This window comes from Meriones unguiculatus, chromosome 8 (assembly GCF_030254825.1).
Source record: "Meriones unguiculatus strain TT.TT164.6M chromosome 8, Bangor_MerUng_6.1, whole genome shotgun sequence".
Lineage (NCBI taxonomy): Eukaryota > Metazoa > Chordata > Mammalia > Rodentia > Muridae > Meriones > Meriones unguiculatus.
In genome coordinates, this window is record NC_083356.1 from 66,686,012 (window position 1) to 66,713,748 (window position 27,737).

General features: G+C 46.1%; 1 protein-coding gene across 9 annotated transcripts in view; it reads left to right on the forward strand.

The window, feature by feature from the left end:
• Positions 1-27,737, forward strand: part of Cacna1b (calcium voltage-gated channel subunit alpha1 B) — a 162,947-nt gene that overhangs the window by 130,086 nt on the left and 5,124 nt on the right. For 8 of the 9 annotated variants that reach the window (XM_060389664.1, XM_060389665.1, XM_060389667.1 and 5 more), the window contains 12 exons: positions 1,591-1,707; positions 2,078-2,143; positions 3,322-3,413; positions 5,378-5,522; positions 8,117-8,244; positions 14,508-14,604; positions 17,267-17,375; positions 22,483-22,590; positions 23,077-23,189; positions 23,830-23,957; positions 26,581-26,716; positions 26,942-27,058. In XM_060389664.1, coding sequence (XP_060245647.1) covers positions 1,591-1,707; positions 2,078-2,143; positions 3,322-3,413; positions 5,378-5,522; positions 8,117-8,244; positions 14,508-14,604; positions 17,267-17,375; positions 22,483-22,590; positions 23,077-23,189; positions 23,830-23,957; positions 26,581-26,716; positions 26,942-27,058 — 1,356 coding nt within the window. Of the gene's footprint in view, positions 1-1,590; positions 1,708-2,077; positions 2,144-3,321; positions 3,414-5,377; positions 5,523-8,116; positions 8,245-14,507; positions 14,605-17,266; positions 17,376-22,482; positions 22,591-23,076; positions 23,190-23,829; positions 23,958-26,580; positions 26,717-26,941; positions 27,059-27,737 lie in introns of those variants that run through there. The other variant, XR_009593741.1, reaches the window with a different exon arrangement.

Consider the following 27,737-nt stretch of genomic DNA (forward strand, 5'->3'; position numbering starts at 1 on the left):
CCTCTACCACAGGGAGCCTTTATTCTCTCTGACCAGGTATCTTAGTACAGGCTCCTTTAAGTTGGGCAAACATTGTATTGTTATAATCTCTGTCTCTCAAAACAAGCTGAACAGACAGTTTCAAAGTGTCCCAGAGAGGGGCTGCCTCCTCATCTTGCTCAAAGTGTCCCAGAGAGGGGCTGCCTCCTCCTCTCGTTTGGAGGCTGCTTAGTAGCCAGTGTCTCTTGGCCACCGTGTCTATTAGTGAGACTCTTTCCTCATTTCAAGCTAGGAATTTGCCGGGCCATGTCATCTTTCAGGGTCATGCCTTGAGGTGATGTTTGCCCCCTTGCTGATTTGGACATAGTTGGGGGCTCCTTTGTGTGTGCAAACACTTCTGTGTAGTGTTTGAATCAGTATTGCTTCTAGGGCCCCAACATCCTGCCCAGAGCCACCTTCAAGGTGGCTATACACCCACTACTTGCATAAACAGAACAGAAATGCTGTTAACTCTGGTTGAGAACCACAAAAACCTGTCCCCAAGAGTGGAAGCAACAAATAAGGCAGAAGTGTGCACTAGAAGTAAGCATGGAAGCCATTCCCTCCCTGAATGTCTTCTCTGCCAAGATGGGCAGCCCTGGAGCATCTCTGCTTCTGTGTCTGCATGCACTGTCCTGCTCGACTGTTTCATTCCACATATGTGTTCTTTTTCCTTTTGTCACTGAATATTGACAACACAAATGTGTATGAGTCTGAGCTGTTTGCATATTGAAAAATGCCAAATGTCAGGCAGTTGCTTTCAGGTGATAGTATAGGCACAGAGTGTCTAACCAGGAGGCAAACACCTGGTTCCATGGGTACCCATATCAAGGCATGCCTACCTTCCCAGATCCAGAATTCTGAAAAGGCTGCCAGTAATTCAAGGTGCCTAGGGTCAGATAATCTTTGGAGTCTGGGATTTAATGTTTTATTATTTTTGTGTGCTTGTTTTTAAACCTCTGATTGAGGAAGCAATGCTATATATCCTGGGTTCCAGCAGAGGCCTGTGGCGTTTGAGTGGTACAGATAGCTTCTATGGCAAGAGCAGCAGTGACCATATCTATCCCTTATGAGGATGTTTGACAATACCTAGATCAGTCTCAGACAGGCAAGGCCTTTACTGATTGAGCTCAGAAGGGAAGACTGGCTGCTAAGCTCAGGAAGGGATCAGTTCAGAAATGTCCACTGGAGAGTTCCTGGACAGTTTGGCAGTGTTCTAGGAAGGTTTCCAGTATTGGAGGCTCATAGGTGGTCTCCCAGTACTACCTGGCAGAAGGGAAGGACTTTGGAACATTTTTCTTAATGTCCCTTACTGTTCGGGAATGGCCCTAGTGTGAAGTATTCTCTGACTTGCTGCATAAGAAGTGACTTAGAGTGACATGCTTTTCTTTTGGAAGGTTTCCTGGCAGCCAGTTGCTGCTTAGAAAAACAATGACTTTATTTTTATTTCTTTTAACACATTTTTTCTGGGTCACAAGAACTTGGGGGGGGGAGGTTGTAGGATGGAAGCAGTTTATCTGCACTGCTTGAGAGAGATTCCAAAGATTTGGAAACAATGCTGCTTCTTTACAGAACAACTTTATCAACTTGAGCTTCCTCCGCCTCTTCCGAGCAGCGCGGCTGATCAAGCTGCTTCGTCAGGGCTACACCATCCGCATCCTGCTGTGGACCTTCGTCCAGTCCTTTAAGGTAAAGCAAGGCTCTCATGGGGTCTGGAAAACTCCCTTTGGGCATTTTGTGTTTCTCTTCCTTTACCATGCTTCCTTTCTTCCACCCAGAAGTGGACTTTCCTCTGGAGACTGAGTTAGGGCACATCATGTGTACCTCTTTGGCATGTTATCCTCATGCACTTTCTTAGTGGCATTTTGAGTGAATAGTAGGTTATTCTGCTAATGTCCTCCCTACAACTCTGAGATCAGCTTATGCTCTCAAGTCAGAGAAACAGACAAGGCCACTTGCTGCTGGAAGGGCTTGGTGGTCAGTGGGATGGAGTTGGGCCAGGCTGAGGTTTGTGTAGCCTTAGGGATGCCCTGGAGCTGATGTGCTCATGTGTCTCCAGGCGCTGCCCTACGTGTGCCTCCTCATTGCCATGCTGTTCTTCATCTACGCCATCATCGGCATGCAGGTGGGTGCGACCTGCCCAAATTGGATTGGACACAGGGCTCCTGACTGGTGAAAGGGATATGGGTCACTGTCATTAAGTGATAATGAGTCAATGGAGTGCTCATTTACTCTGGACAAGATACTGCTATAAACAGTGAGTGCACTAACCCCCAGAAGCACTGCTTTGTGGCAGAGGAGACCAAGGCAGCACAAGTAGGTTTTCAGCACCTGTTTCGTTCATTCCCACTTCTCTGGTATGTTTGAGAGGATGTTGAGGCACTTATCTAGGTAGGCAGCCAACTGATAGCTGTTGTATTGTCTGGCTGCCAGTTGACAGGCTCCTTTTCAGCTCAGATGCTCCTGATGAAATCCTTCCCAGAATGTAAGTAGGATCCCACCAGATCATTGACCTTGGCAATAACTTAGCTTTTCATCATTTGTCAAAGAACACTGTGTAATTGTTTGGGGAAAAGAACATCAAAAGATGGAAATCAGCATCTGTAAATCTTGGCCACTTCCTAACAGTGTAGATGGGAGGGAGTGGGTCGAGTATTAAATATGCTGGGAGGTGCCAGTCTTGAGCTTCAGCCTACTTCTAAAACTTTCATTTCAGATTGAAGTTTTCTGAGAGTTTGGTGCTATTTAAAACAAACATGAACATTTTATATTGCTTTTGTCTGTGGATATTCAGTAGTATGTGTTTCACTGATCTCTGCAGAGTATGATAGTTCATAGACTTTCAATTACAGTCTAAGTATAGAGCTCAGCATGGCTCATGACTCATCTGCATTTCTTACTCTGGAAACAGCCTATCAGATTGCCTAAAAGCCTATTGTGCTGTTTGTACAGGAGATTCCAAAGAACATTTCCTGAGCTGTTACTCACCTGCTTAAAGGTTTGGATTAGAGAGTGACCTGAAAGGCTTCCTTTTGTACCATAGCCACGCCCAACCCACTCATCCTGGTTGCCCAGACTTGCATCCAGAATGGGTAGCCTCAGAGCCCCAGCTACATACTTCGTACTGTGGAACATGAGTGTATTCCACTGAGAGGTTATCTGTGCTGGGAACCACACTGGCCCCAGGCAACACCCAGCCCTTGTGTTGTCTTCAGTATTGCATGCACACCTTTTCTTGTCTAGTCTAGTGACTAAAGCTCCTAAATTCCAACATTTGCACTCTATTATTTTTCTCCATTTCAGGTTTTTGGAAACATTGCCCTTGATGATGACACCAGTATCAACCGACACAACAACTTCCGGACATTTCTACAAGCCTTAATGCTGTTGTTCAGGTGTGTTGGTTTTTAGCCTAAGGAACATGTCCCCTCTTCACTTGTAGTAAAGGGTTGATTCCATTCATGGATCAGTACCCTTCTAACACCGAAATTACACCTGTCAAGTAGGCCTTTCCAGTTCTTTTACTTTATGTTTATTCTTTCTGAAGGGCTTTTGTCTGCCTTGACCTCTAGATAGACAGGAAATAAGTACCAAAGGGAGGGATGCTGTTTCCCTGTTCTAACCCAGCTTTTACCACATTGTTTCTGCTCCCCAGTGAGAGCCAAAAGGTGTGTCTAGAGCTGATACAGTCTAGGACAGCAGGTACTTGGCAAGGTCTCATTTGACATGCTGACATCACACTGTATGCCCAATCACCATATTGGTCACCTGCATCAACGGATGAAAGAGAAACAGGGCATGCAGAGGGAGTTTTCAGGTACTCAGTGGGCAGAGGAATCCAACTTCCCCAAACTGGTGATCTGAACATGCCCTTCCTTCATCACTCACTGGAACTGTAGTGCCCTACACTCCTGAGCACCTTCAGAAAAGTAGCATGTGACACTCAGGCTCCAGAGCAAGGGGCCCATCTGTACAAGGGCTGTAGACACCCTTGTCCTTTCTCAAAAGCGTGCTGAGGAGACCAGCCATCCACTGCTGTTGTCCAAGAGTGAGTGTGAGGTAGGATGGAGGTATGATGCACTTCTCTGCCTCCTTACAGTCCATCTCTGGCTCTAGACCAAGGAGATGGCTCTTGGTAAGACTTGATGGTGAGAAGTACTAAACTCAGACCCTGTGTTGGGACTCCTTCCTGAGATTTCACAACATCTGTTCCTGTATGCATCACCCAGTCCTGTGAAACCTCCTTCCTAGCTGGTATGGACATATACCTGTGTTCATGTCAGTTTCATGGAGAAGACTGAAGACAACCTAGACCTGATTTACTGAAGACCTGATTTACTGAGTTGCTTGGAGAGGATCTTCAACAGGCATCTTCATGCTTATACTTTCCCAAATCATGTTTCTCTGGGCTTCAGCTTATAGAGTAATTATATTTCATCATGTATTGATATTCTGCTTCATGCCAGATTTGAAGCAAACTTATGAAGTTTGAGGCCTTTGTTCTCAAAGGCTTCTGTCCTTCCTGAACTTTGTGTTGTACAAGTGCTTCTCCTAGTCATGCTGGCTTAGGTGGAACAGCAAGCCAATAGGAGTCTTCCCACCCTGGGAGAGGTCTCTGCTCAGAACAGGACCAACTACATACACATGCATAAACCTTTGCTGTCTTTGCTGGTCACATGTCTATAAACAAAGTCCCTACGAATCCTGAGATGGCTGCTTGGGGTGGTTTTGAGAAGCAGTGACCGATGTGAAAATAGACTAAGCAGAGAGGGAATGGTGTAAGAACGGGAAAATAATTGAGGGTCACAGGGAAGGTGTGTGAGTTTGGGCTTCTGCAATGAATGAGATGAATCATGGAGAAGGTAAGGGATATGAAAAAGTCTAACTGCACTCTGGACCTGCTGGGATGCTATGAAACAGAGCAGGAGATCACTTAGGAACTCTCGGGGTAGCTCAAGGATGATAAAAGAGAACAGTGGTGCTCTCTAATGGCAGGCTAGTGGGCAGAATGTAGAAACTGGCAGCTATGCTGGCCACAGAGTTAAAAATTCACTTCTCAGGAAGAGGATGAAAAGGACTGAGTTTTGAAGGAGGGTTAGGAGTGTGCTGGAACATGTTTTATAGGAGTGCCTGCCTGCAGTGGGCGAGCTCCCAGGGTAGTAGATAACTTCCATTGCCTTCATAGTAGTCAGTTTAGAAATTTGCTGTCATCCATGTTCTGCATACACATGTGCAGAAACCCAGAAGAGGTGGTTCCCTCTCCCCAGCTCTTCCAAGGGCTCTGCTAGCCAGGCTCTGGGTTTACTGGACAGCTTCCTCTGGGCTTGCCTTTGCGTACTTACAGCTCTCTTCTTCTCAGGAGTGCTACTGGGGAGGCCTGGCATGAGATCATGCTGTCTTGTCTGGGCAACCGGGCCTGCGACCCAAATGCCAATGCCAGTGAATGTGGGAGCGACTTTGCCTATTTCTATTTTGTCTCCTTCATCTTCCTCTGTTCCTTTCTGGTAAGTCTCCCCCACCCCCATGTCTGCCTATCTCAGGCCATCTTCTGTTGGTTCCTGATTTTAACCCAGTCCACATTATATGCCAGTTCTATGATTACAAACTTTGTCCATGTGGTAATGGAGTTCACGAAGCCGTGTGCCTAGGATAATGAGTAAGTGACACTAGGATTAGGTGTAAAAGGTTGGTGAGCATGTGTAGTTCTGGGAACCTTGGAGCAGGAACAGGAAGTTATATACTTGATAGCTATAGCTTGGCTCTGGATTCTGTTTGGACAGTAAAGAATGAAGCTGCAGAGTAAGCAGGGAGGCTGTTGTGGGAGACAGTGGCTGAGAGGTTGAGTGAATTGGGAAGTACTAATCTACAACTTTAAGGTAAAGCTGATTGAAGAATAGAAAAGAAAGCCACATTCTGGAATTTTTAAGCAACAGGTGTGGGCCCTCCCTCTGCTAGATACATGAAGCTCTGCAGAAATGGGTCAGAAGTGAGTTGAAACACTGCACAGATGCTGGGGCTGTGTCTTTTGTGTCCATGATACATGGCCCAGCAATGTAAGGTGTGTGGCTGAAGGAGCATGAATCATTTGAGTGCTGCTTAGAGGTGCAGAGTCCTTGAGCTAGGAAAACAGCTCAGTTGGTAAAGTGCTTGCTACTCAAACAGGAGAAACAGAGTTCCTTGCAGCTATGTGAAAACTGGTACTTGTGTGTAACTCGGGTGCTGAGGGGAGCCATGGCATAGCGCTGACTGGATCCCTGAAGCCCAGTGAGTGTAGCAGAATCAGTGAGCTCCAGGTTCAATGAGAGACCCTGCTTTAAAAAATAAGATGGATAAGTGATTAAGAAAGACACTTGAGGTCAAGCTCTGGCTTATATGTACACATATCCACATAGAAAGCCCAACGCCCACATGAGAGAACAAGAGCAAGTGCGTAGCGCATATGCATAGAAGTGTTCAGAGCCCACATGAAAACAGGAGCAAGTGTACACAGTACACACAGGGAGAAGAGGAGGAGGGCAGATTGAGCCTGCCTCACACTCACTACATCTCTGGGAAGAGGACCCAGAAATCTGAGTCTTTTCCTTAAAAATAAAAGATTTACTTATTTTTAGTTATGCATAAGTATGTCTCACTGTGTGTAGAAGTGTGTTCCCAAATGCCAGAAGAGACCATTATATTCTCTGGAGCTGGAGTCTCAGGCAGCTGTGGGCCGCCTACATGGATGCTTTAAACCTAACTTTAGTCTTCTGAAAGGGTTGCAGGTGCTCTTAACTGCTGAGCCATTCCTCTAACACTCTCCCTTTTATGTGTGTGTGTTTATGTGTGTGTTTTTACAGCTATGTGCATGTTCGTGTGGGTATGTGTGCATGTGGAAGCCAGAGATTTATGTCATGTATCTTCCTCAACTGCTCTCTATCTTATTATTATTATTTTTTTTTTGAAACAGGGTCTCCTACTGAATCTAGAGTTCATCAGTTGGCTAGGCTGGATGGTCCATGAGCTTCATTAGTGTTGGACTTACAGATATGGGCTTCTGTGCCTGCCTTTTACATGGGTGCTGGGAATCCAAACTCAGGTCTTCATTTTCCTGCAATGGGCACGTTACAAACAGAATCATCCCTCCAGCCTGGAATCTAACTTTTAGTGAGCTATTAGGTCACTCTGTAAACATGAAACTTTGAGTAGAAAGTGAAAACTGCTGACATCAATGAAAATTAATAAAAGGAAACTTAATTACATGGAAAAAGACATCACATGTCCATGAATTGGAACTTAGGATTTTATCACAAGGACAGTACTCACACAAGTGATATGTAGAATAAATACAGCAAATAAAAATCCCAGCCAGGTGTGGTGGCACACACCTTTAATCCCAACACTCAGAGAGGCAGAGGCAGGTGGATTGCTCTGAGTTTGAGGCCAGCCTGCTCTACAAAATGAGTCCAGGGTAGCCAAGGCTACACAGAGAAACCTTGTCTTGAAAAAAAAAATCTCAGTGCCTTTTTTTTTTTTTTTTTTGTAGAATAGGAAAACAAATCCTCAAATCCATGCTCAATTGCCAAGAAATAGACAAAACAATCATGGAATATGAAGTTGAAGAATTCATCTTTCCCAACTTCAAAACTTTAGCAGAGTTTAAATTAAATTGTTTTAATAGTAACCAAAATAGTATTGTTGGTTGTATAAGCCAGCCAAAGAAAGTCAAGTATCTAGACATATCTAAATGGCTAGTTGGTTTTTATGCTCATTTATTGTTTCAGATTGATAAAATAGGCTTATTGAGTATACTGCAAGGGCAAGGGCTAGGCAGTATGAAGGTACTGCTTATAGTCTGGCCAGTTCATTTTGACAGGAGTGCTTGTAGGGAAATGATTTTCTGTGTTTTAGTTTTTCTGTCTTTTCAAGAGTAAATTTGAGATTTGTGGATTAAGAATCCTTGAGACTGAGGAGACATTAGTAAGTCCCAGCAGGTCTTTCCTTATCTGATAAGAGCGACCTCTCCTGTCCAGATAGCTCCTCACTCAAGCTGTGAACAGAGCTCAGGGGCTAGTCAGAAGGCACGCTGTGGGAGGTATCACCTCTTCTTCTTGTCCTGCAGATGTTGAACCTCTTTGTTGCTGTGATCATGGACAATTTTGAGTACCTCACGCGGGACTCTTCCATCCTAGGGCCTCACCACCTTGACGAATTCATTCGAGTCTGGGCTGAGTACGACCCAGCTGCGTGGTGAGTGAGCTCCAGTGCTCTCTGGTCGTCAGGGTTGTCATTTCCTGTGGTTCTCAAGACAGGGCCAGGGTGGATTTAGATAGTTCCATGTGCATGTCCTCCTCAGGTGTTGGTCTGAGGCCTAGGGACTTAGTCAGTTCCGTGTCCCCCTTTCAGTAGCATGTTCCTTTTGACCCCATGCCTCGGTGCAACTCTGGGTCAGAGACACAGTCTTTGAGACCCTCAATATGGTCCTCAGGAGAGTACCTATGCCTGGGGGGTCAAGGAACATTTCCAGGGCTCTTTGCACAGACGTGTCCTGCCTTCTCCCAAGGCTTGTCTTGTGACAGAACATGGAGGCACAGTGGGGGAGGGTAAAGAGACTGTGGAGGTCCAACCTAGACCTTGTCTCATGTTTAGTGCTCAGAAGGCTTTGAGAGCAAATTAATATGTGGAGTTTTTTGTTTTTATGGCTGTTGCTGTTGTTTAAAGTATTGGGGTTGAACCCAGGGACGTGTACAAGTTAGGCAGGCATTGTACCGCTCAGCTATACCACCTACCATAATATGGGCTTTGAAAGTTCCCCTAGATGGACTTAGTTTTTCCTCTCTGCCATTTCTTTTGGGGACAGGAGCCAATGCATATGTCTGTTCCCAGGCCTAGTTGTTTGTGGTAGGCAATGGGTGGAGTTATATTTAAAGCAGAGCAATTGGGAAGGCCTTACTGTGTCTTAACCTTTTTAATCAAGGCAGAAAATGGTTACTGAGCTACACAAATGAAGGGTGGTTTGTTTCTAGACATCAAGGGCCTCATGGAATGGTTTGAAGCTGTGTTCCACAGAGAGCACTGCATAATCCTGTCATATAAATCTCCTGTGCCAGAGAGCACACCCAGGAAGGCAGGCAAGCAGGACATCAGGACTCTCCATCTGTGCGCTTCTCCTTCCTTCACCTACTTGGTCACTAAGTTGATACTTTGGCCACTCATTTCATTTACTCACACTTTCCTTCACTTTTTCTCACCTGTTCTCCTGTTTACTCGTACATTGTGTTACTTTGATTCGATTCGGTGATTGTATCTCAAAAAGCAGCTTAAGGGGAAAAGTTTGTTTTGGCTTATAGTTTTAAGAAGGGATATAGTCCAACATGGAGGGAAAACATGGAGCCAGGAGCATGACATAGTTGGTCACAGTTGGAAGAGATGAATACAGTTTTCCTTTTATTCAGTCTGGTACCCCAGCCCTTGGAATGATGCCAACTGCATTTAGAGTGGGGCTTCCCATCACAATCCAACCTAGACCTTGTCTCATAGGGAGGATGCTCAGAAGCTGTCTATTGGGTGATTCTTGATCCTGTTCCACTGACAGTCACTGTTAGCCATCACACCCACACAGTTACTTGCTCAGTTATTTTTCATTCACTAATTCACTTATTCCTGGGGTTCTCAAGACATGGCCAGGGTGGATTTAAACAGTTCCATGTAGTTGCTGAGGGCTCTTCCCTGTCAGTTAGGATGTAGAAGAGGCAGAGATGAAGAGCATTGGCTGCTGGGGTTTTACCGCAATTGTTCAATGACCATGCTGTGAATGAACAGTTTTCCCTGAATGGATGAATGTCCATTTCCTATGCCCTCGGGATGAGCAAGGAACTGTAGCTGTATGCAGCTTCCCACCTGCCTCTGACTGCCTCTCACAAGTCTGTGTTCAGCATTTTGCCATGAGGTAGTCAGGAGAATGAAGTCAGGCTCCTAGTGGAGATCCTGCGAGGTGAAATCAGGATGGATGTTTAGGTTTCTAGTGGAAAACTTGAGGATATGGTTAGATCTGTGGCTATAGTCCTGCTTCCCAAGCTGCTCCTTGGCTTCTGCTTTTTCTGGTGGTGAGCACAACAATGCTCAGGGGGCTTGAGGAATAGTTGGCTTTCTTCTGCTGGGCTAGATTCCCATTGCCCTGTCCTTCCGTATCTCCTCTGCCCCTAGGGATGAACAAGAAGACTGCAGTTGTATTCAGTTCCCCACCTGCTCTTGTCTACCCCTCCCAGTGTGCATTTTGAGGTGTTGCATGAAGTTGTAGTCCTAGGAAATCCCACAGTATTGCATTAGGGCACCGGGACATTAGGTCTCTTCTGTTGGGACTGTTTGGACTGACATCATCTCCATGTATGTTTTCCATTTATGTGAGAACTTTTCAGTTTTACATAGTCTACAAGCAGCAGCAGAACCATTTATTGTTGTTATTGCATATTGTACTTACCATCTTTCACATTGTAGAGGATTCTCATATCTGTATATCCATGTGCTTTCCCTATAATGCCCAAGACCCTTCCTAAAATGCATAGGCCCAGGGATATTGCACTGGCTCGTGGTCAGGTATGTCACTGAAGTGGGGTGCAATGCAGGGACTGGACTTTGTCAACAAAGGGCAGGGGAGACTCCCACTGCAGAATTACTCATCGGTACTCCCAGATCACCCTGGCTATTACCTGAAGAGTCAGTGCTATTTCTGGAATAACTTCCCAAGAAGACCAAGTGCTGCAGAAAAGTGATGGTCTGTAGAGTGCAGTGTGTTGAAAGCCAGCTGTGAAGGAGAAGCATCCCCTTAGTCTGTCTGGCCTGCACGCCCAGTTTCTACCATCACTTGTAACCCAGAAAGGGAGCAATATGCACTGTAGTGCCTAGCAAGTGGAATTGGCCCAAGTACAAGTTCAGCTATGGGAACATGCAGAGCGGGAGTTCAGTCTGTGCTCCAATTCAGGAGTTGGGGAACTAGGGGCCCACTGATGTCATGAGCACATTAAAGAGATGGTGAAACACGAGCCTTGTGGCATAGGTGACACATGGCCAGAGGACATCAAGGATCAAGCAGCCCAAAGTACAAGTGCACCTGTGAGCTTTGAGGCTGGCGCTGGTCCCCTCCAGACTCCTGCAGCTGGATAATTTGACAGTGTACTAAGACAGGTTAAAGTTGGTCCCACAGTTTGGCAGGATCACTGCAAGCCTGCCAGGTGCCTGTCTTTATATCCCATGTGACCACATGGTTTTCTCGTCATTTCGGTAAAACTTTGAAACCACACACAAACTGTCAAATCTCCTAACATTTGTGTATGTGTATGCCCAAGCACAGATGTGTATGAGCATATGCATTATGTACATGTCCATGAGCCTGTATGTCCAATGCATGTGCACATGCAATATATATATATATATATATACACACATATGCACATGTAGGCACATGAATATATTTTGTGTATCCATGTGAGTTTCTGTGTCTGTATGTGTATGACAGACTGTGTTTGTCTGTATGTATCTATGTATGGTAAGTATACATGTGTGTTGTTCATATGTGAGTCATTACGTGTGTGTATGCACATGTTAGGTGTTATGTGCCATTTGTGTATTGTGTGAACTTGTACATGCTGTGGGATACTAGAAAGGCATGGGCTTCTGGTGGCTAAAGCTGCCTTTCCCTTAACCTCCTTTTTGTTGCTTCAATATTGTGTTGAAGCATGGAGACTCAGAATGACCATCACTCATATATTCATCCATGTGTTCAGCAAGAATTTCCTGAGCATCTGCTGTATTCTGGTTCTGGGGTCCCAAAAGTGAAACAATAAGGAGAGTTTCAGGGCCATAGCTTGAGGCCAGGACATTTTTGAGGAGGGAAAGATCACATGCTTCTGAGCTGTATGAAAGGAGGCAAGATGAATTGAGGGCCAGGCAATTCTGAGGTAGGTCCAAAGGTGCGGGAGAGCTGCAGAGATTGTATTAGGCTCAAGTGAATGTGTTAAAACTGGGAGAGATTGAAAGACTTTGAAATTTGAGTTAAACAGGTAACTTTTTTTTTTTTTTAATTTGGTAGACAGTGGGAAAGCTTTTGACTATTGGGGGAAATACATATTCTGAAAACATATTCCAGAAATAACAGGATTAACAGTATCATGTCCATACTTTTTCACTGGTATCATATAATGGGCTTGATGAGTAGTTGGCCCCCTTGTAATTATCCCTAGGATCCAACAAGATTAGCAAGTATAAGTGAGGCCCAAGTAGAACTTCTTATCTAGAAGTAAATTGGGCATGAACAAAACTGATTGGACTGAGAAGGTAGTGACATAGGAGAAAGAAGGGTCAGTGGTGACCAAAGGGTGTCATCGCTAAGAGGAGGGCTTCTTTGGTTGGGCCAGCAAATTTCATGATGTCAGCATGTCCAGAGAGATAGGGAAAACTGAGAGGCATTTAAAGGTGTACTTATGAGTGAGATTTTTGCATCCAAGAAATGGATGGAGTGCATCATGGCAGTGAGAGCCAGGGTCAGAGGAAGACATGTGAAGAAGGGTCTGGCCTTCAGGAACTGAGGGAAGGGACAGACAGCAAGAGTATGGGCAAGTCCAGCTGAGACTGCCCAGTGCTGGGGCTGTGGGTATAGCTGTTTATTCTGTCTTGACAGATGTTCTGAGTATTTTCTGCCTACCTTCACTTCTAGGGATTATCTTGGGGCTGACACTTTCTGGGGAGCATAGACTCCAGGTCCCACTAGAAAGTAGCCTGTTTAGCTGTGCCCCTCACCTCCACCTCACAGCTCATCTTCCATTGCAGACTGGGTGGGTGGGTGGGACGGGCTCCATCATGCCTTGTTACCGTAACCTGTGACATTTCCTTTCCAGTTGCCGGATTCATTATAAGGATATGTACAGTTTGTTGCGTTGTATTGCGCCACCCGTTGGCTTAGGAAAGAACTGCCCTCGTAGGTTGGCCTACAAGGTTTGCAACTTCAGAGCCTCCATCTGACATACTTCCCTGCCCGAATCGCAAACACTGCACACACTCCCTGCCTGACTTGGGAATGATGACACCTCACCTTCTCTTTCCTCTGTCCTGCCCTGCCCTGCATTCCAGCATCCTGGATGCTTTGGTTCCCTGTCTTATCTCCCCAAGCCCTCCAGCTAGCTGGATGCAGGCAGCCTTCAAGACAGTGCCCAAGGAGTTTTCTGGCCTGGTTGGGCCGAGTCTTCCAGGACCAGCTGGCTGGGCAAGGGGGGATGAGGTTGTAGAGGGATGTGGGTGAGACAGGTCCTGCCTTTACCAAGGAAACAGCCATCACACCCAGCCATCACACCCAGCATTCCCGCTCTTATGAGTGGGCTGATGGTCAGACAGGCCAGAGGCTGAGAGCCCAGAGGAGAAGTATGTATGTGGGTGCAAATAAACAAGCAGTTGTCCCTGTGGGTCAGAAGACGCTTTCAGGTCCCTGGGGGAGGGAAGAGTGGGAACAAGAAAGAGAAGCCCTCCTGCGTCGCTTCTGGATTGATGTGCTCAGCTCAGGGAGAAAAGCCCTGTCCTGAAACTGTGAGCGGAGGGCAGGGTCTGGGCAGATATGCCCTCTGGAGAAAGGCTGGACTCTGCTGTGTCTCTGAGACCCCAAGCCCACAGGCAGGTGCTCTGGGGTAGAGGGAAGCCCCAGCCTCTTGACTTGGGAAGATGCTACATCAGCCCCAAGATGCTGCTCTGAGTCCCCAATCTTGGGTTCTAGGCCCCACAAGGGGCACATCCAACCTGTTGGTCCCAACCTGTGCTGTCGGAGGCACCAGTGGCACCAGGCCACAGCTTACTCAGCTCCTCCCTTCCCGCAGTCTCCTTCCCATCCAGCCCTGACCTCAGCAGCGGCCTGCCCTGGGCTGGCCTCGGGCGTCTCTGGGCTTGGAGCTGACTTGCCCTGTTAAGTTTAGTCCTCTAAGAGCTTTGGGACTCCTCTAGTTTTCTAGTCTGTTGTAGATTTTTCTCCACTTTAGCCGCTGGCCTTATTTGGAAGCAAATCTGACCTGCCTATTGAGGCAGGCGAAGCTGCTGCTGTGGTTCTCTGCAGTAGCAGTCCTATCTCCACACAGCCTGGCCAGTGCTTCCTGCATGGTGAACCAGCTCTTTCTGATTTGGCCTTGTCTGCGGTTCTAAAACAGTAAAGTCAGAAATTTATAACCCAAAGCCGCCCCGATGCAGCCCTTCCTCACCCCTCCATGTTCATTAGCTCAGATGTCACCCCTGCCCGCTGCCCTGCATTGGGCTGCTATGAGGAGGTGAGGCTGGGGGTGGGGCAAGCAAGGGTCAAGTCAAGCAGAGATTCCCTCATTTTACTTGTTTTGATTTGGGGCATTTACCCGACACTTTGGTTAACTGAATCTGTTTTCTTGTCTGCTTCCTCCCCTGCCCGCTCCCTGCTCTACCCCTCCTGCCGTGTGCCTCTCCTGTGGACCACCCCACTATGCCTGGCCTCTGGAACGGGTTTCCAGTGGGCGCATCAGTTACAATGACATGTTTGAGATGCTGAAACACATGTCCCCACCTCTGGGGTTGGGGAAGAAATGCCCGGCTCGAGTTGCATACAAGGTAGACCTTGACCCTGCACTGATCCTGCACCCAACCCAGGAGCTGTCTGTGCTTGGCTGGGCCCATCTGGGCCTTGTGCAGCCCGCAGAGCACCCATGGGCTCTCGCCTGCATTTTTAGAATCTGTCTGGCTGTCTGGCTGTACCTGGTTGCCTTGCCGCTGCTCCCTTTACCACCCTGAAACCTTTTGCTCCCATTTCAGACAGAGGGAGTTGTCTTTGCACTAACCCCTGATACCCTAACTGGCCTCCTGTACTGACATCCTTGAGAAGCTCAGGACAATGGAGCCGGAGTCGTCTCCACCTCACCCCTGCCCTTTTTCCTCCCCTTACATTGCCTTCCTAAGAATGAGAAGACCAACAAAATAACGTTTTGGACAGAGGGTGCTTTATTCTGGGCTTGGACTACCCGGCTACCCCACTCCCTGTGCTCCTCTTATGGGTAGTCATCAAGTCTTCAAGGTCTTGGGACCTCTACAGGGCCTGTGGGGCCTCTGCTGCTTATCTCTTTCCCTGCCCTTCTTCCCCTACTAAGCTCAGCCTTGTAGGCATTTATGCCCAGCTGCGGTCTTCAAGGGCTTCCTTAGCTTCCCAGTGGGAGGGGTGCCTTGATATTGAAGAGGAATGGGCGTTCAAATACCCTTGGGTGAGGGTCCCAGCTTCAGGAGTTGAAGAGTCACAAATCACTGAGTCATGAGGAAGGAAGTGAACAAGGGCACCCCCTAGGCCTCCTTCCTGGCCCGGCCACAAGCTTATTCCCACTGCAGTGCTGGTGAGCACTCCCAGCCCCCACTGCTCCCCCTGAGCAGTGCCAGCTGTGTTTACCTCTGTCTGAGAGAGCTTTCTGCCAGCTCCTCCCTCTTTGGTTCATTGTGCTCTGTCCATATTCTGTCTCTGTACCCCATTCTAAGTTTCTGTCTGCCACTTCATTCAGTGTAGTCTGTGGGAACCAAACAGCTCTCCCACCACTCACAGATGCCTCTGGGTTCTTCCTGTCATTATCTGCCCCCAACTAGCATGTGTGTTGAAACTGCAGAGGCCCTGCATGCTTGCATGTCTCTATCCACAGGAGGGAGAGCTCTGTTCCTATGACACCCAGCCAGGCAGGAAGGCAGGCAGGAAGGGTTGTGTCGCCCTTTCTAGCCATGCCTAAGGATCTTGAGGCTCAGGGTGTGACCAGACCAAAGGAGGCTTCAGGGTAGGTTGCAGATGGCTTGGGTCAAGGTGGGGAGGGCCCAAGAGATGCTTAGACACTGTTTCTGAAGCTTATTTGCCTTGGTCTCACCACTCTGCTTCTCTGAGATTCTATTTCTCTCTGCCCTCCATGACTAGGAGCAAACTGGTGGGAGCCATTGTTAGTGTAACTCTTGGTGTCCTGGACAGACCTCCCCCTCTTAGAAAGAGTCGCTTGCTCTTCTCTCATTCCCATCCTAACTCCCCTTCCTGGAAGAGGAATCCCTTGGCCTCTCATACTGCCATCGGTGCTGGTCTGCAGGGATGCCATGCTCTGGGAAGCAGGTTTTTCATGGTGTGTAACTAATGTGACACGTGAGGTCCTGGTCCTGTAATTGGATGTGCCCAGTGGGGCTTTGCCAGCATTAATAGGACAAGAGCCTACCTCCTATTTTCTGTACCCCTGTGCCCCTCCATCACAATGGAGATACAGAACTTGGGGGCAAGGTACTATGGGCTGGGCTGTGTGGCCCTCCCACAAAGAAGGTCTTTTGCCACAGGGAGAAACTCATGTCTCTAGTTTTCTTCCTGTATAGAGGACACAGTGGGTTACATTAGTAATCCTGGGGTGGTTTTTTTTTTTTTTTTCCAACTAAGTATTTCTCAGATGTAGCTGAGACCTGTATCCATATTAAGGCCTCGAATGTTCTTGGAGCCAGAGGCTCCTGCAGCGGCTGAGTCTACCCAGAGGACTGATTCAGACACATCCCTGTTTCAAGATTTTTTTTTTCTCTGAAAACCAAGAAAGGGAGCTGACCACTCATGGAGATGGGAGAAGAATGAGCCTGAGTTCCTATGCTGTTCCCTCTGCTCTAGTCCCTAGAAGGTCTCTTAAGACTCTTCTTGATGCATTTACCTATGAGGGTGTCTGTCTTCAAGTATCATCAAGTGTTTCTTCCTGGTCCTGCTTTGTGGTTAAGACCTGAGTTAAAGCAAGAGTATTTCTCTTGAGGAATGCCCCACTGGGACAGGACCCCAGAAAGGCCTCTTGGCTGCCATGCCTTGCCCAGATGGTCCAGTTGCAGATAGAGAAGGACAGGTAAGCAAAGTCACAGGGCAGGGTCCCCATATATTTTGTAGGCTGTCCCAAGGAGTGACACTCTGCCTTGTATACTTCTTCCTCAGCCAGGACCACATCTCTGTGTGGCATTCACACAGTAGGCATTCATTCAGTAGGCAAGATTCAGGCTCCTGGCCTGGCTCCTGCTACAGCCTTTACTTGGATTTCTGTTCTTCTCTAGCCAGGAGAATTTCAGCTCAGATGAGAGTGGGGTCCGGGAGGAGAGAATGCTGGCAAAACTTCCACCAAACCAGCCTTCTTGGACCAGGCACCTGCCGCGAACACTCTCAGGAAGCCAAGCCCAAATACTAGTTCTAGGGTGGGAGTGACACTGACATGCTTGGCCCTGATCTGCCCCTGCTCATCCCCAGCGCCTGGTTCGCATGAATATGCCCATATCCAATGAGGACATGACGGTACACTTTACGTCCACACTGATGGCCCTCATCCGGACAGCACTGGAGATCAAGCTTGCCCCAGGTGAGTCAGGTGGCCTTGGGAAAGGGAGGGCACTGGCCAGATAATCCTTATCAAGTTTACTGCCAGCCTTGGGTAACTAGTGAGACCTCCTGTTTTAAAACAAAATAATACAACATGTACACAAAAGCACACAGGCAAGCATGAAAAAATAAAATAATCTACTTAGACATGTAAGGAAGAAGTTAAAGGGATGGGCTTTGTCTGGGGACAACTGGATAGGTTTACCTGCTCTATTAGGCACTGACTGTTCCCTTGATGATTGCATTAGCACTGTAATGACCTCATATTTAAAGAAGAAAGCAGCACAATGAAATGAAGTCCCTTGTTCTAGGTCGTTCCATCCAGGAACAATAGCCTGTCCCAATCATGTTAGAGAGGCAAGGCACTAGAGGCTGGGCTATGAGTACCATCTTCTCCATCCTTTCCCTTCTCCTCTACCAGAGGGACCCTACCCCCTTCAGTCTGTCCTCTATGCCATGTATCTTGGCTACTTGTGTTGTGAGGAGTGGAGGCCAGCCCCATTTGTACGCCAGGTCCTATCTTTTCTCATCACTGCCCTAAGGATGTTAACCATAGCTTCATCCTCTGCTTCTTGCTTGGTTGGTTTGTCTCTAAGGTTACTTGTGTCAGTATGTGAGCACTCTTACCATTCCTTTCTTTAAAAGGCTTGTCTTTTACCCCTCCGTTGATGCTTCTCTTTTTCTTCCTTCATAGGAACCAGTTCCCCGAGGGACTAGTCTGTGGTGATTCCTCTTTGCTAGTTTTCAGTCTGGCAATTTTCAGTCTTTGTCCTGTCTGTGGTCTTCCTTGGCTTCTACTTCCTGTGTAATTTTTTTATCTGTTTTTGGCCCTCTCTACTTCTGAATTGTGGGTATGCCTCTATTATCCCTCTTACTGTTGCCACTTCGCTTATTCCTTGTATATATATTGAATCCTAATCTTACCGATTTCTTGTAATACATTGAATTCTAATCTTACCCATTTCTTCTTGTTCATACATTGAATTCTGAGCTTGTATTTTCAGTCTAGACAAAAATAGCACAAATTATTTCATTTACACCCAGAGGCTCTGCAGGAACTCACTGACTTGTCTAGATCTCGATTCTGGATGATTTGACATCCTTCCCTGGCTCCAATATTAGGAACTCTGTTCTTATTGCTCCCTGACCAAAATCTCGGAGTTACCCCTTATTCTATCATTTCTGATTCATTTACATCTCCACAGTGATCTCAAAATGCACCCAAAATGTATTCACCTCTATATCCGCCCACTCTCTGCTCTCCCCAGCTGACCTGCAGCTGTTCTTCCTCTTCAGTCTGCCGTTAGCTTCACAGCCAGGTTGAACACCAATAACAGGAATACTGGTAAACCTCCAGCTAGGGCAATCAAGAAGAAAGAAGATGCAGATCCCAAAGCAAAGAACAGAAGAGGTATCTCACTGCAGATCCTGTTAACAGTAAAAGGAAAGCAAGAGTGAGCATCATGTCAGTGAGAGCGACATCTTAGGAGAGATGTATGATTTTTTTGAAGATATAAACTACCAAATACATTTAAGAATAGAAAATCTCAGGGCAAGTGTTATAAATCACTTGATAAATCCAGAATTCATATAAAAACTCCAGGCATAGTGGTATGTGCTTGTAATTCCAGTACTAGGGATTTGGAACAGATGGATTTCTTAGAGTTTCTAGCCAAGCTTATGAGCCTCCAGCTCCCGAAGATGATGCCCAATGTTTTCCTCTGGCCTCCACCAAAGAGGTGCCTTACACAAGCACCAGCATACAGGTATACTTGCACCCTCATAGCCACATGCAACCCACATATATGCACACACGCATAAAAACAGGGGAGAACCTTAGTAGTACTTTATCTCTTAGATAAACCGATAGCAAACAATCTGCCAACATAAAATTCCTAGATGGCTTCATTGATGAAGTCTATCAAACATTTCAGTGAGTACAGACTACCTAGATTTTAACAGGAAATAAAAAAGGGAATATTTCTCAACTTATTTTAAATGTACTTTATTCTTATATAAGAAACAAAGATATGACAGAAATAATACAATCTTACTTTAAATGTGAACATAAAGTTCTTCAATATAATTTTAATGAACTGACTCTAGACATAAAAATCTTCAGTGCAATTTTAGCAAACCAAATCTATCAGTACATAAAAGAAGATAATATATGCTGACATTGTCGAGGTTTCTTCTGGTTGTGGAAGGCTGGTTTGGTACTCTAAAGCTCAGGCAGTATAACTTCCTGTGTCAAGCAACAATAGAAACTGAATGATATCTTAACAGCTGCACAGGAAAAAAGTAAAATCCAACATCCATTCATGCTAAGAATATTTCTATGTGGAGTTGAATTAAATGAAATATCTAATAAATATATGATAAAGGATATCTATAAAAAACTATAGCTAATTCATATTTAACATAGAAACTCTTGTGAAGTCAGGACTCAGACAATGGTGTACTGGAAGCTCTCATTTTCTTCTTAAATTAATTAATTTATTAAATTTAATATTTAATTTACTAAATAAAATTCTTTAATTTACTAAATAAATTAAGAATTTTATTTTTTATTTATTGCAATTTATTGACTTTGTACCCCAGCTGTAGCCCCTTTCTTGTCTCCCCTCTGTCCCACCCTACCTCCCTCTTCTCCCTCTATTCCCCTCCCCTAGCCCACTGATAGGGGAGGACAGCTCTCTTTTTCAGTGATGTACTTGAGGCCCTATCCAATTTCATAAGATAAGAGAAAGAAGCAAGAGCAAGAAATGATGAGGGAGGGGAAATATGATCAAAATATATTTAAATTTAAAAATTGTTTTAAATAATAAAAATGTAATAAAAAAGAGCAAGAACTGAAAGTGCCTGCGTTCGGAGTTGATGTCTTTATTTGCAGAATTTCCAGTTTGTTTTTAAAGTTACTGAACGTGACAGGTATACAAGGCTGACATACAGAAGCATTGGTGTTCTGTGTACTAGTGATTAACAATAGAGATTTCTTTGAAAATAACACCACAATTTTTCTTGAAAATTTTTCTTTAAAATAAGTGCAATATAGTGTTTCTGTATTGTGGATAACTCTGAAAAACCCATTTGGATAGTTTATCCTGTGAGTTTTAGAAGAATAAAGTATTGTTATAAATTATAATTTATAATAAATTATTAAGTATTATAAGAATAAAGCATTTATAAGAAGAATAAAAAAAGACCTAAATAAGTAAGAGAAGTCTGTGTGGTGTTCATGGTTTAGAGTCTGTTGTAGAGGAGCTGTATCAGCCTTAGCTTTACCCTAATCAAGATCACTGTCATCGGATAAAGTCCCAATTGATAAGTCAATTCTAAAATTTACAGAGAAATGCAAAAGAACTTGAACGGTAGTTTTGAAAAGAAGAGCAAGGTTAAGAAGCACATGCTTCCCAAGTAGCAAAGGCAATTGATATGGAAAAGATGGCATCTCTTAAAAGCAGTGCTGTTTGAATTTAGACAGCCATTTGTAGAAGGAAATATTTTTGACTCACAATTAGTGTAGAATATGAGCTAATTTTCTTGTTGCTATGACAAGATACCTATAAAAAGGAAGGATTTATAAGTGGCACACACCTGGAATCCCAGCACTCAGGAGGCAGAGGCAGGCGGGTCTCTGTGAGTTCAAGGCCAGGCTGGTCTACAGAGCAAGTGCAGTACAGTCAGGGCTTCACAGAGAAACCCTGTCTTGAAACAAACCAAAGAAAGAAAGAAAGAAGGAAGGAAGGAAGGAAGAAAGGAAGGAAGGAAGGAAAGAAAGAGAAAAAAAGAAAGAAAGAAAAAAAGAAAGAAAGAAAGAAAAGAAAGAAAGAAAGAAAAGATAAAGGGTGGCTATTTTAGCTGACCCCCGTAGGGGATACAGTCTGTCCTGGTGGGGAAGTGTAATGGGAGGGGCCAGAGGCAGCTAGTCAGGCCCTTCGGAGTCAGGAACTGAGAATAATGTTAAGTTCACTGCCCTTTCTGCTCAGCCCATGGCCTGCTGCTGCCTAGATTTGGAGTACATCTTCCCTCCTTCACAAACATGCCCAGAGTTTGTCTTCAAAGTGATTCTAAATTCTGTCACAGCGTGCTGGCTTGAAATACCGCAGACTGAATAGCTTGCCCAGGAAATACATTTCTCAGAGTTCTGGCGACTATCAAGTCCAGTATCAAGGTTCTGGCAGGGTGGGTTTTATTCTGAGGGTTCTTCTTGCTGTGTTCTTTCACCACTTTTCTCTTGAGGACATAAGGTGAGAGGGTTGCAAGATTTCTGTACTTTTAACATTTAACTCATTTAATGATAACTCTCATCTAGGCTTTTCCGGACACTGGTTCTTTGACTTCTGCGCAGGAATAATGGGAATGCCTTTCAATAACACATATTTTGACCTCCTATAAAACTTAACTTGAAACGGGTCATAGATATAGAAATTTAAAAGTGATAAAAACTTAGATGAAAAAAATTTGGCAACTGAATAAAGTGGAGATTTCTTTATAGAAAGATGCTTGAATGAGGGAGGTTAAGTGTGCTTGCTGCTCAGAGTATCAGACTTTGGATCCTAGTAGGTGGTTCACAAATAGGATCTGGTGACCCTTTCTTCTGGCCTCCATGGGCAACCCCTACAATCACATACAACATATGTAAAAAAATAAATTCATGAACTATACAAGAAAAAAATTAATAAATTAAACTTCATCAAAATGAAAACTTTCATTCCTCAAATGATACTTAAGGTGGTTGGATTATAGTTCTGTTGTAGAACATGTACCAGGCCCTGGATTTTATCCTACACACACATGCACATGTGCTACACACTCACACACAGACACACACATACTCATTCACACACTCACATGTACACACACATGCACACTCATGCACACACACTCATAGCTGCACTGCCTCCAGGACTACTGTGCAGGAAGATCTCTAAGTAGTCTGCAGGGCAGTGTGTCTTCATGCTGTGTCTTCCATCCTGCCTTCCCTCTACTCGTGCCTCCCCACTCACCGTCTCGAGTCTACCTGAATGAGGGCCTGCAGATTGTGTCTCACTGCTGTCTTCCATTTCTCTCTTGTCCTGACCCAGCGGGGACAAAGCAGCACCAGTGTGATGCTGAGCTGAGGAAGGAGATCTCTTCAGTGTGGGCTAATCTGCCCCAGAAGACTCTGGACTTACTGGTACCACCCCACAAACGTAAGTGGAGAGGGAAAGGTACTCCCTGCCCCATCTTTCCTGTTCCCTCAGGGATATGCGAGTCCAGCGAGGGACTGTGTTGCCTTGGAGAGGGCCCCCTCATCCCTCTGTAGCCATGCTGGGTAGCACAGGAGCCATAAGATCTGACCCAGGGCCTCCTGCTTTGAGAATATAGCTCACAATTTAAAAAAATGCCCAAGGGAATCCTAGTATGGACACAGAGAAGAGGTGCTCAAGTCTGAGGGCCTTGTGTAGGGATGCTTCAGTCCCACGTAAGGCCACAGGACTAGTTAGATGCTCAGAGTGTGATGTGTTCTTATCCTACCACACCTGCGGCTGAGCCCCATAGCCACTCACTCCGGGGAGTTTCTTGGAGTCTACATAGGGATGAGGGAAAGACCCTGCCTTCTTATCAGCCAAGTTTTCTGTGGCTTCTGTGTCCTCCAAACCTCTCCCTCTGGCTCTTCTCTTTGCCTGCACCCTCAGCTGATGAGATGACAGTGGGGAAAGTCTATGCGGCTCTGATGATATTTGACTTCTACAAACAGAACAAAACAAGCAGAGATCAGACTCAGCAAGCTCCTGGAGGCCTGTCCCAGGTAGAGTTGTGAGATGTCTACAGCTGGGTGAGGTTCAATGGCAGAGCTGCCTGCTCTCTATTAGGTGCTTGCTTGGGAGTAATGTAGAGCATTGAGTGTGAGAACTGGTTTGTAGTGGTGAGACTGAAGCCCTGGGCAGTGTCACTTTTCCTGTGGTTGTCAGGAGAGGATGTGATGTATCAGAGGAGGGTTGTGTGGGAGGTATGAGGCACATCTTCCTGGTGCTGTCACAGCCATATCTTCTGTGGCCACCATATGGAGGTTCTACTTGGAAAATTTTGTAGACATACAGAGCTTCTGGTGATGTTTACCGGACCCAGGTAGCAGTCACTGTGAACTGAGGACGAAATGAGCGATTCTGTAATATGACCAGCTGCCATTCGTGTAGATAAAGAAACTGAGGCTCTGGGCTAAGTCACTATGGGGAAAACTGAGGAGATACTACAAGGGTCTCCCAGCCTGTCTTGTTCTGTTTGCACGTTCCTCTTGGGAAACAAGGCAAGATCCAGGCAAACAAAAGGTTCTGTGCTGTAAAAAAGGAGCCAATGCTGTTCTGAGCAGACAATGGATTCTGGCTCGTGCGATAACAGACTGAGGTCCTCTGGCACAGGGCTCTTCTCTTCCCTGTTCTCCTTTGTAGATGGGCCCTGTGTCCCTGTTCCACCCTCTGAAGGCCACCCTGGAGCAGACCCAACCTGCTGTGCTTCGAGGAGCTCGGGTTTTTCTTCGGCAGAAGAGTGCCACTTCTCTCAGCAACGGAGGTGCCATGTGAGTGCCAGTGGGGAGAACTCAAGACCAGGTGCGGGGAGGTATCTGAGACCACACACTGTCTGCTCTCCATGCCTTTTGGCCTCTAGCTCACCTCCTGAAAAAAACTGAGAGGCTCGTCTACAACCTGAACAGTCCTCTGAGGACAGGAAGTACTTCTAGGGATGAGCTCTGGAACAATTCCACGTCTGCTCCACCCATGGGTGGCACAGACATTTGGAAGCTGGTAAAGATTGCCACTGCTGGGCTTTTCTATCTGCTGGCTTCTGTGGTGGGCTTTGAGATTAGCTTCACAGTATTTGGTGGACAGCACTGAGCTTGGGCAGATGGCTGTGTTACTCCTGAGGTGATAGCCACTGCATGGCTATTTTAGCTTCTGTTGTCACCAGCTTCTAATGCCCATGGGCTGTTAAGACATTTTGTTTTGTTTTGGTTTTGTTTTTGTTTTACTTGAGCTCTCAAATACCTAGACAATTCTCAAATTCTCAGATTCATAGACAACTATAAATCTGATCTTCCTGTTTCCTCTGAGTCACCCCCTCCCCCCGCCAGTTTTCCATTTTGGTTTTGATTTTTGAGGCTATTGCATATCATAAACATTTTGGGCAGTGTTTCTTGACAACAGATTCAAAGAGTTAGAGATCAAGGATCACATTTCTCACCCAAGGCTGTGGATAGGCTCTGGGCAGGGCTTATTACATATGGAAGGCCAGGCTCTTTCAGCTTTCCTGGATAGCTGGCTTCCAGGTATATTGATCTTTCCTTATCTGTTGGCGCTAAGGGACTCACCACTTCATGTTGGCCCTGAAAATGGCAAGAGACCAGCATGCAGACCTCTGCTTCTGTCTCACAGGCAGAACCCCTATCAGCACGGCACAGCCAGGCCCGAGTTCATGTTGTGGGCAGTAGACAGTGCAGAGGGGAGCCTCTCTGCAAGTGCTGTCAAAAGTGGCTCCAAGCTGAGGAAGTCCATCCCAAGACCTGCCACACAGAGCCCTACAGACATCCTCACGGATATGTTTCCCTTGTAGAAGTTAGTTAAGGTCCCACTTCTGCATTTAAAATTAAACATACTCTGAGCGTGTGTATAAGACTGTGTAAGAGGAAATGTGTATGTGTGTGTGTGTGTGTGTGTGTGTGTGTGTGTGTGTGTGTGTGTGTGTATGTGAGGTATGTACAGATGTAGATGTAAGGGGGAACATGCCACTGTGTACTATAAAATTGGTGTTATCTTCAATCTGATCCAGGCTTCCAGGAGGAAAATAAGATTCAGGTACTTTGATGATTATAACCTCTACATAAAGCCATTAAAGCTTTCACAGAAGGTCAGTGTCTTAGGGTTTTATTGCTGTAAAGAGACACAATGACCACAGCAACTCTTATGAAGGAAAATGTTTAATTGGGTCTGGTTTACAGTTTCAGAGGTTTAGTCCATTGTTGGCATTGTGGCAAGCATGTGTAGCATGCAGGCAGACATGATGCTGGAGAAGTAGCTACGAGTTCTATATCTAGATTGGCAGGCAGCAGAGAGAGAGTGACACTGGGCCTGGACTGAGCTTCTTCAAAGTTCTCCCCCAGTGACACACTTACTCCAACAAGGACTACTCCAATACCTCTGATACTGCCACTTCTATGAGTTTGCAGAGGCCATTTTCATTCAGACCATATAGTCAGAGAGTACCATATCCCATTGTTTCAGCAGTGGAGGGTCTGAGCTGTGCTGTGACCTCAGGGCTAGTAGTGCGCCAGGGTTTAGCCTGGCCCCCTCTCAGCTAGAGCTCATCTCTGGTGTTGCTTCAAGAGTCATTGAGGCGGATGGTCTGCAGTACTCGCAAAAGACAATTGGGTGATTCTTGTTAAAAATGCCCAGCAAGGCACAGATCTGGCCTACTGTCTGAGTACACTGTGTGCCCAGGGGTCATGCCCTATGCTGAGTGTGCTAAGCTGATCATGATTAGGTGTCACCTGTATGATGCAAATGTAGTGATAGCAGAGGGGCTGCCTGGGAAGAATCAGTGCTGCGTGGACTCTTTCCCAGAACATGAACACTTCCAGGTCCCATGAGGAATAGGCATGCTGTGAGGGGCAGGAAATGAGGGCATATATAGTCTGATAATTAGGAAGCTAATAGAACTGTAAATAGGTTCTTTGTGGTGGAGAGTTGGGCATAAGGAAGAGTTACTAGCGAGAAACTCCTGAGGAGAGGCTGAGGAAGGGTGCTGGAGTTTCTTTAGCTGTTGGCTACTTACTGTTCACCACATAGTTACTTTGTGGCCTTGTTCCCTCACACTGTGATCTGTGGCAAATGCTTAATACCCATGTCACAGAAGAACCAGTAGGGTTGAAGAACCTGCTAGCTGTCCCCAGACCAGGGAATGGTGGATCTGGCTTTCCTCAGAATAAGTGTGTTGTGTCCTTTACCCTGAAAGTACTGTCTAGCTTGTCAGCATGTTGAGTCCATGCTCTCTGATGTACCTTGGTTTGGGGGCCTTGCTGGAGCTCCTGTGCTGAAATGGTGGGAGGTCAGGGGAAATGGCACTGACCCTTATCTGCCAAGACTTTGGCTGGTGGAGATTCCTAGCAATAGTAGTGTTCTAACCTTATAGAACATTTCTTTCTCCAGACAAACTCAGGAAAGTGGCATCAAGGAGTCACTGTCCTGGGGCACACAGAGGACCCAGGATGCACTTTATGAGGCCAGAGCACCTTTAGAACGTGGCCATTCTGCAGAGATCCCTGTGGGGCAGCCAGGAACCGTGGTGAGCCCTCCCTAGAGTGGTTGGATGAGATAGGGACAGGGAATGTACGACATACCAGGAGCATGTAAGATGGGGGTGTGTGAGATGGGGATGAGGAAATGAGTTGAGGGTGGGGTCACATGTTGTGGGTGGTGGATTTGGATTAGGGATTGGGGCTGGTAAGATAGGAGTGAGTGGGGTCAGATAGCTCTGTGATGTGTAACTTAGGAGGCTACTGTCCTCCAGGCTGTGGATGTCCAGATGCAGAACATGACATTGAGAGGACCTGAGGGGGAGCCCCAGCTTGGGCTGGAGAGCCAAGGCCGAGCTGCCTCTATGCCTCGCTTGGCAGCAGAAACACAGGTATGTTACCTCAGAAGGGTCTGGCTGGAGAGGATGACATGCTGATGGAGGAGAGTGCTTGATGATGTACACTGTGAGAGGAGATTGGGGTAGAGAAGCAAGTGGCACCTGGAAAGCCTGCCTGAAGTCATCTGCCTGTGTAATTTTGGATACCTCTTGCCCTTGGGTGACATGATGCCTACCCTCCCAGGACAGTCTTATGGTCAGAGACAAAGAGGCATTAATCACTGTGTTCTGCAGCTTTGGTGTCTTCCCCCAGCTCTGGAGCCCCAGTTCTAATGTCTCCTAGCCCTTATCTCTCAGAATCTACTGTCTTCTAGGCATTAGTCCTCTGGTGCTCATGCTCTCAGCTCTGCGGTCTCCTGCTCTGTTGTCCTATCTTCTCCTCTCCTAGGATCCTACTCTAGGGCCAGAACAGATACTACAATGCAGAAAGTAATGCCTCGTCTACCTTTTTGCTGTTTGAGGCTCTGGATAGCTCTTCCTGCTCTGTCCCTGGGCCTCTATTTCTTTTTTTTCTTTTTTTCTTTTTTTTTTTCTCTTGTGAGTTTTTTTTTTCTCATTAGGCACATTTAACCAGGAGCCAGATGCCTAACTTCAGAATCAACAAGCCCCTTTCTAAAGTCATAGGGAAGACTCTGGCATTTCCACTTTTGAAGCCAAGAAGGGGCTACAGGTT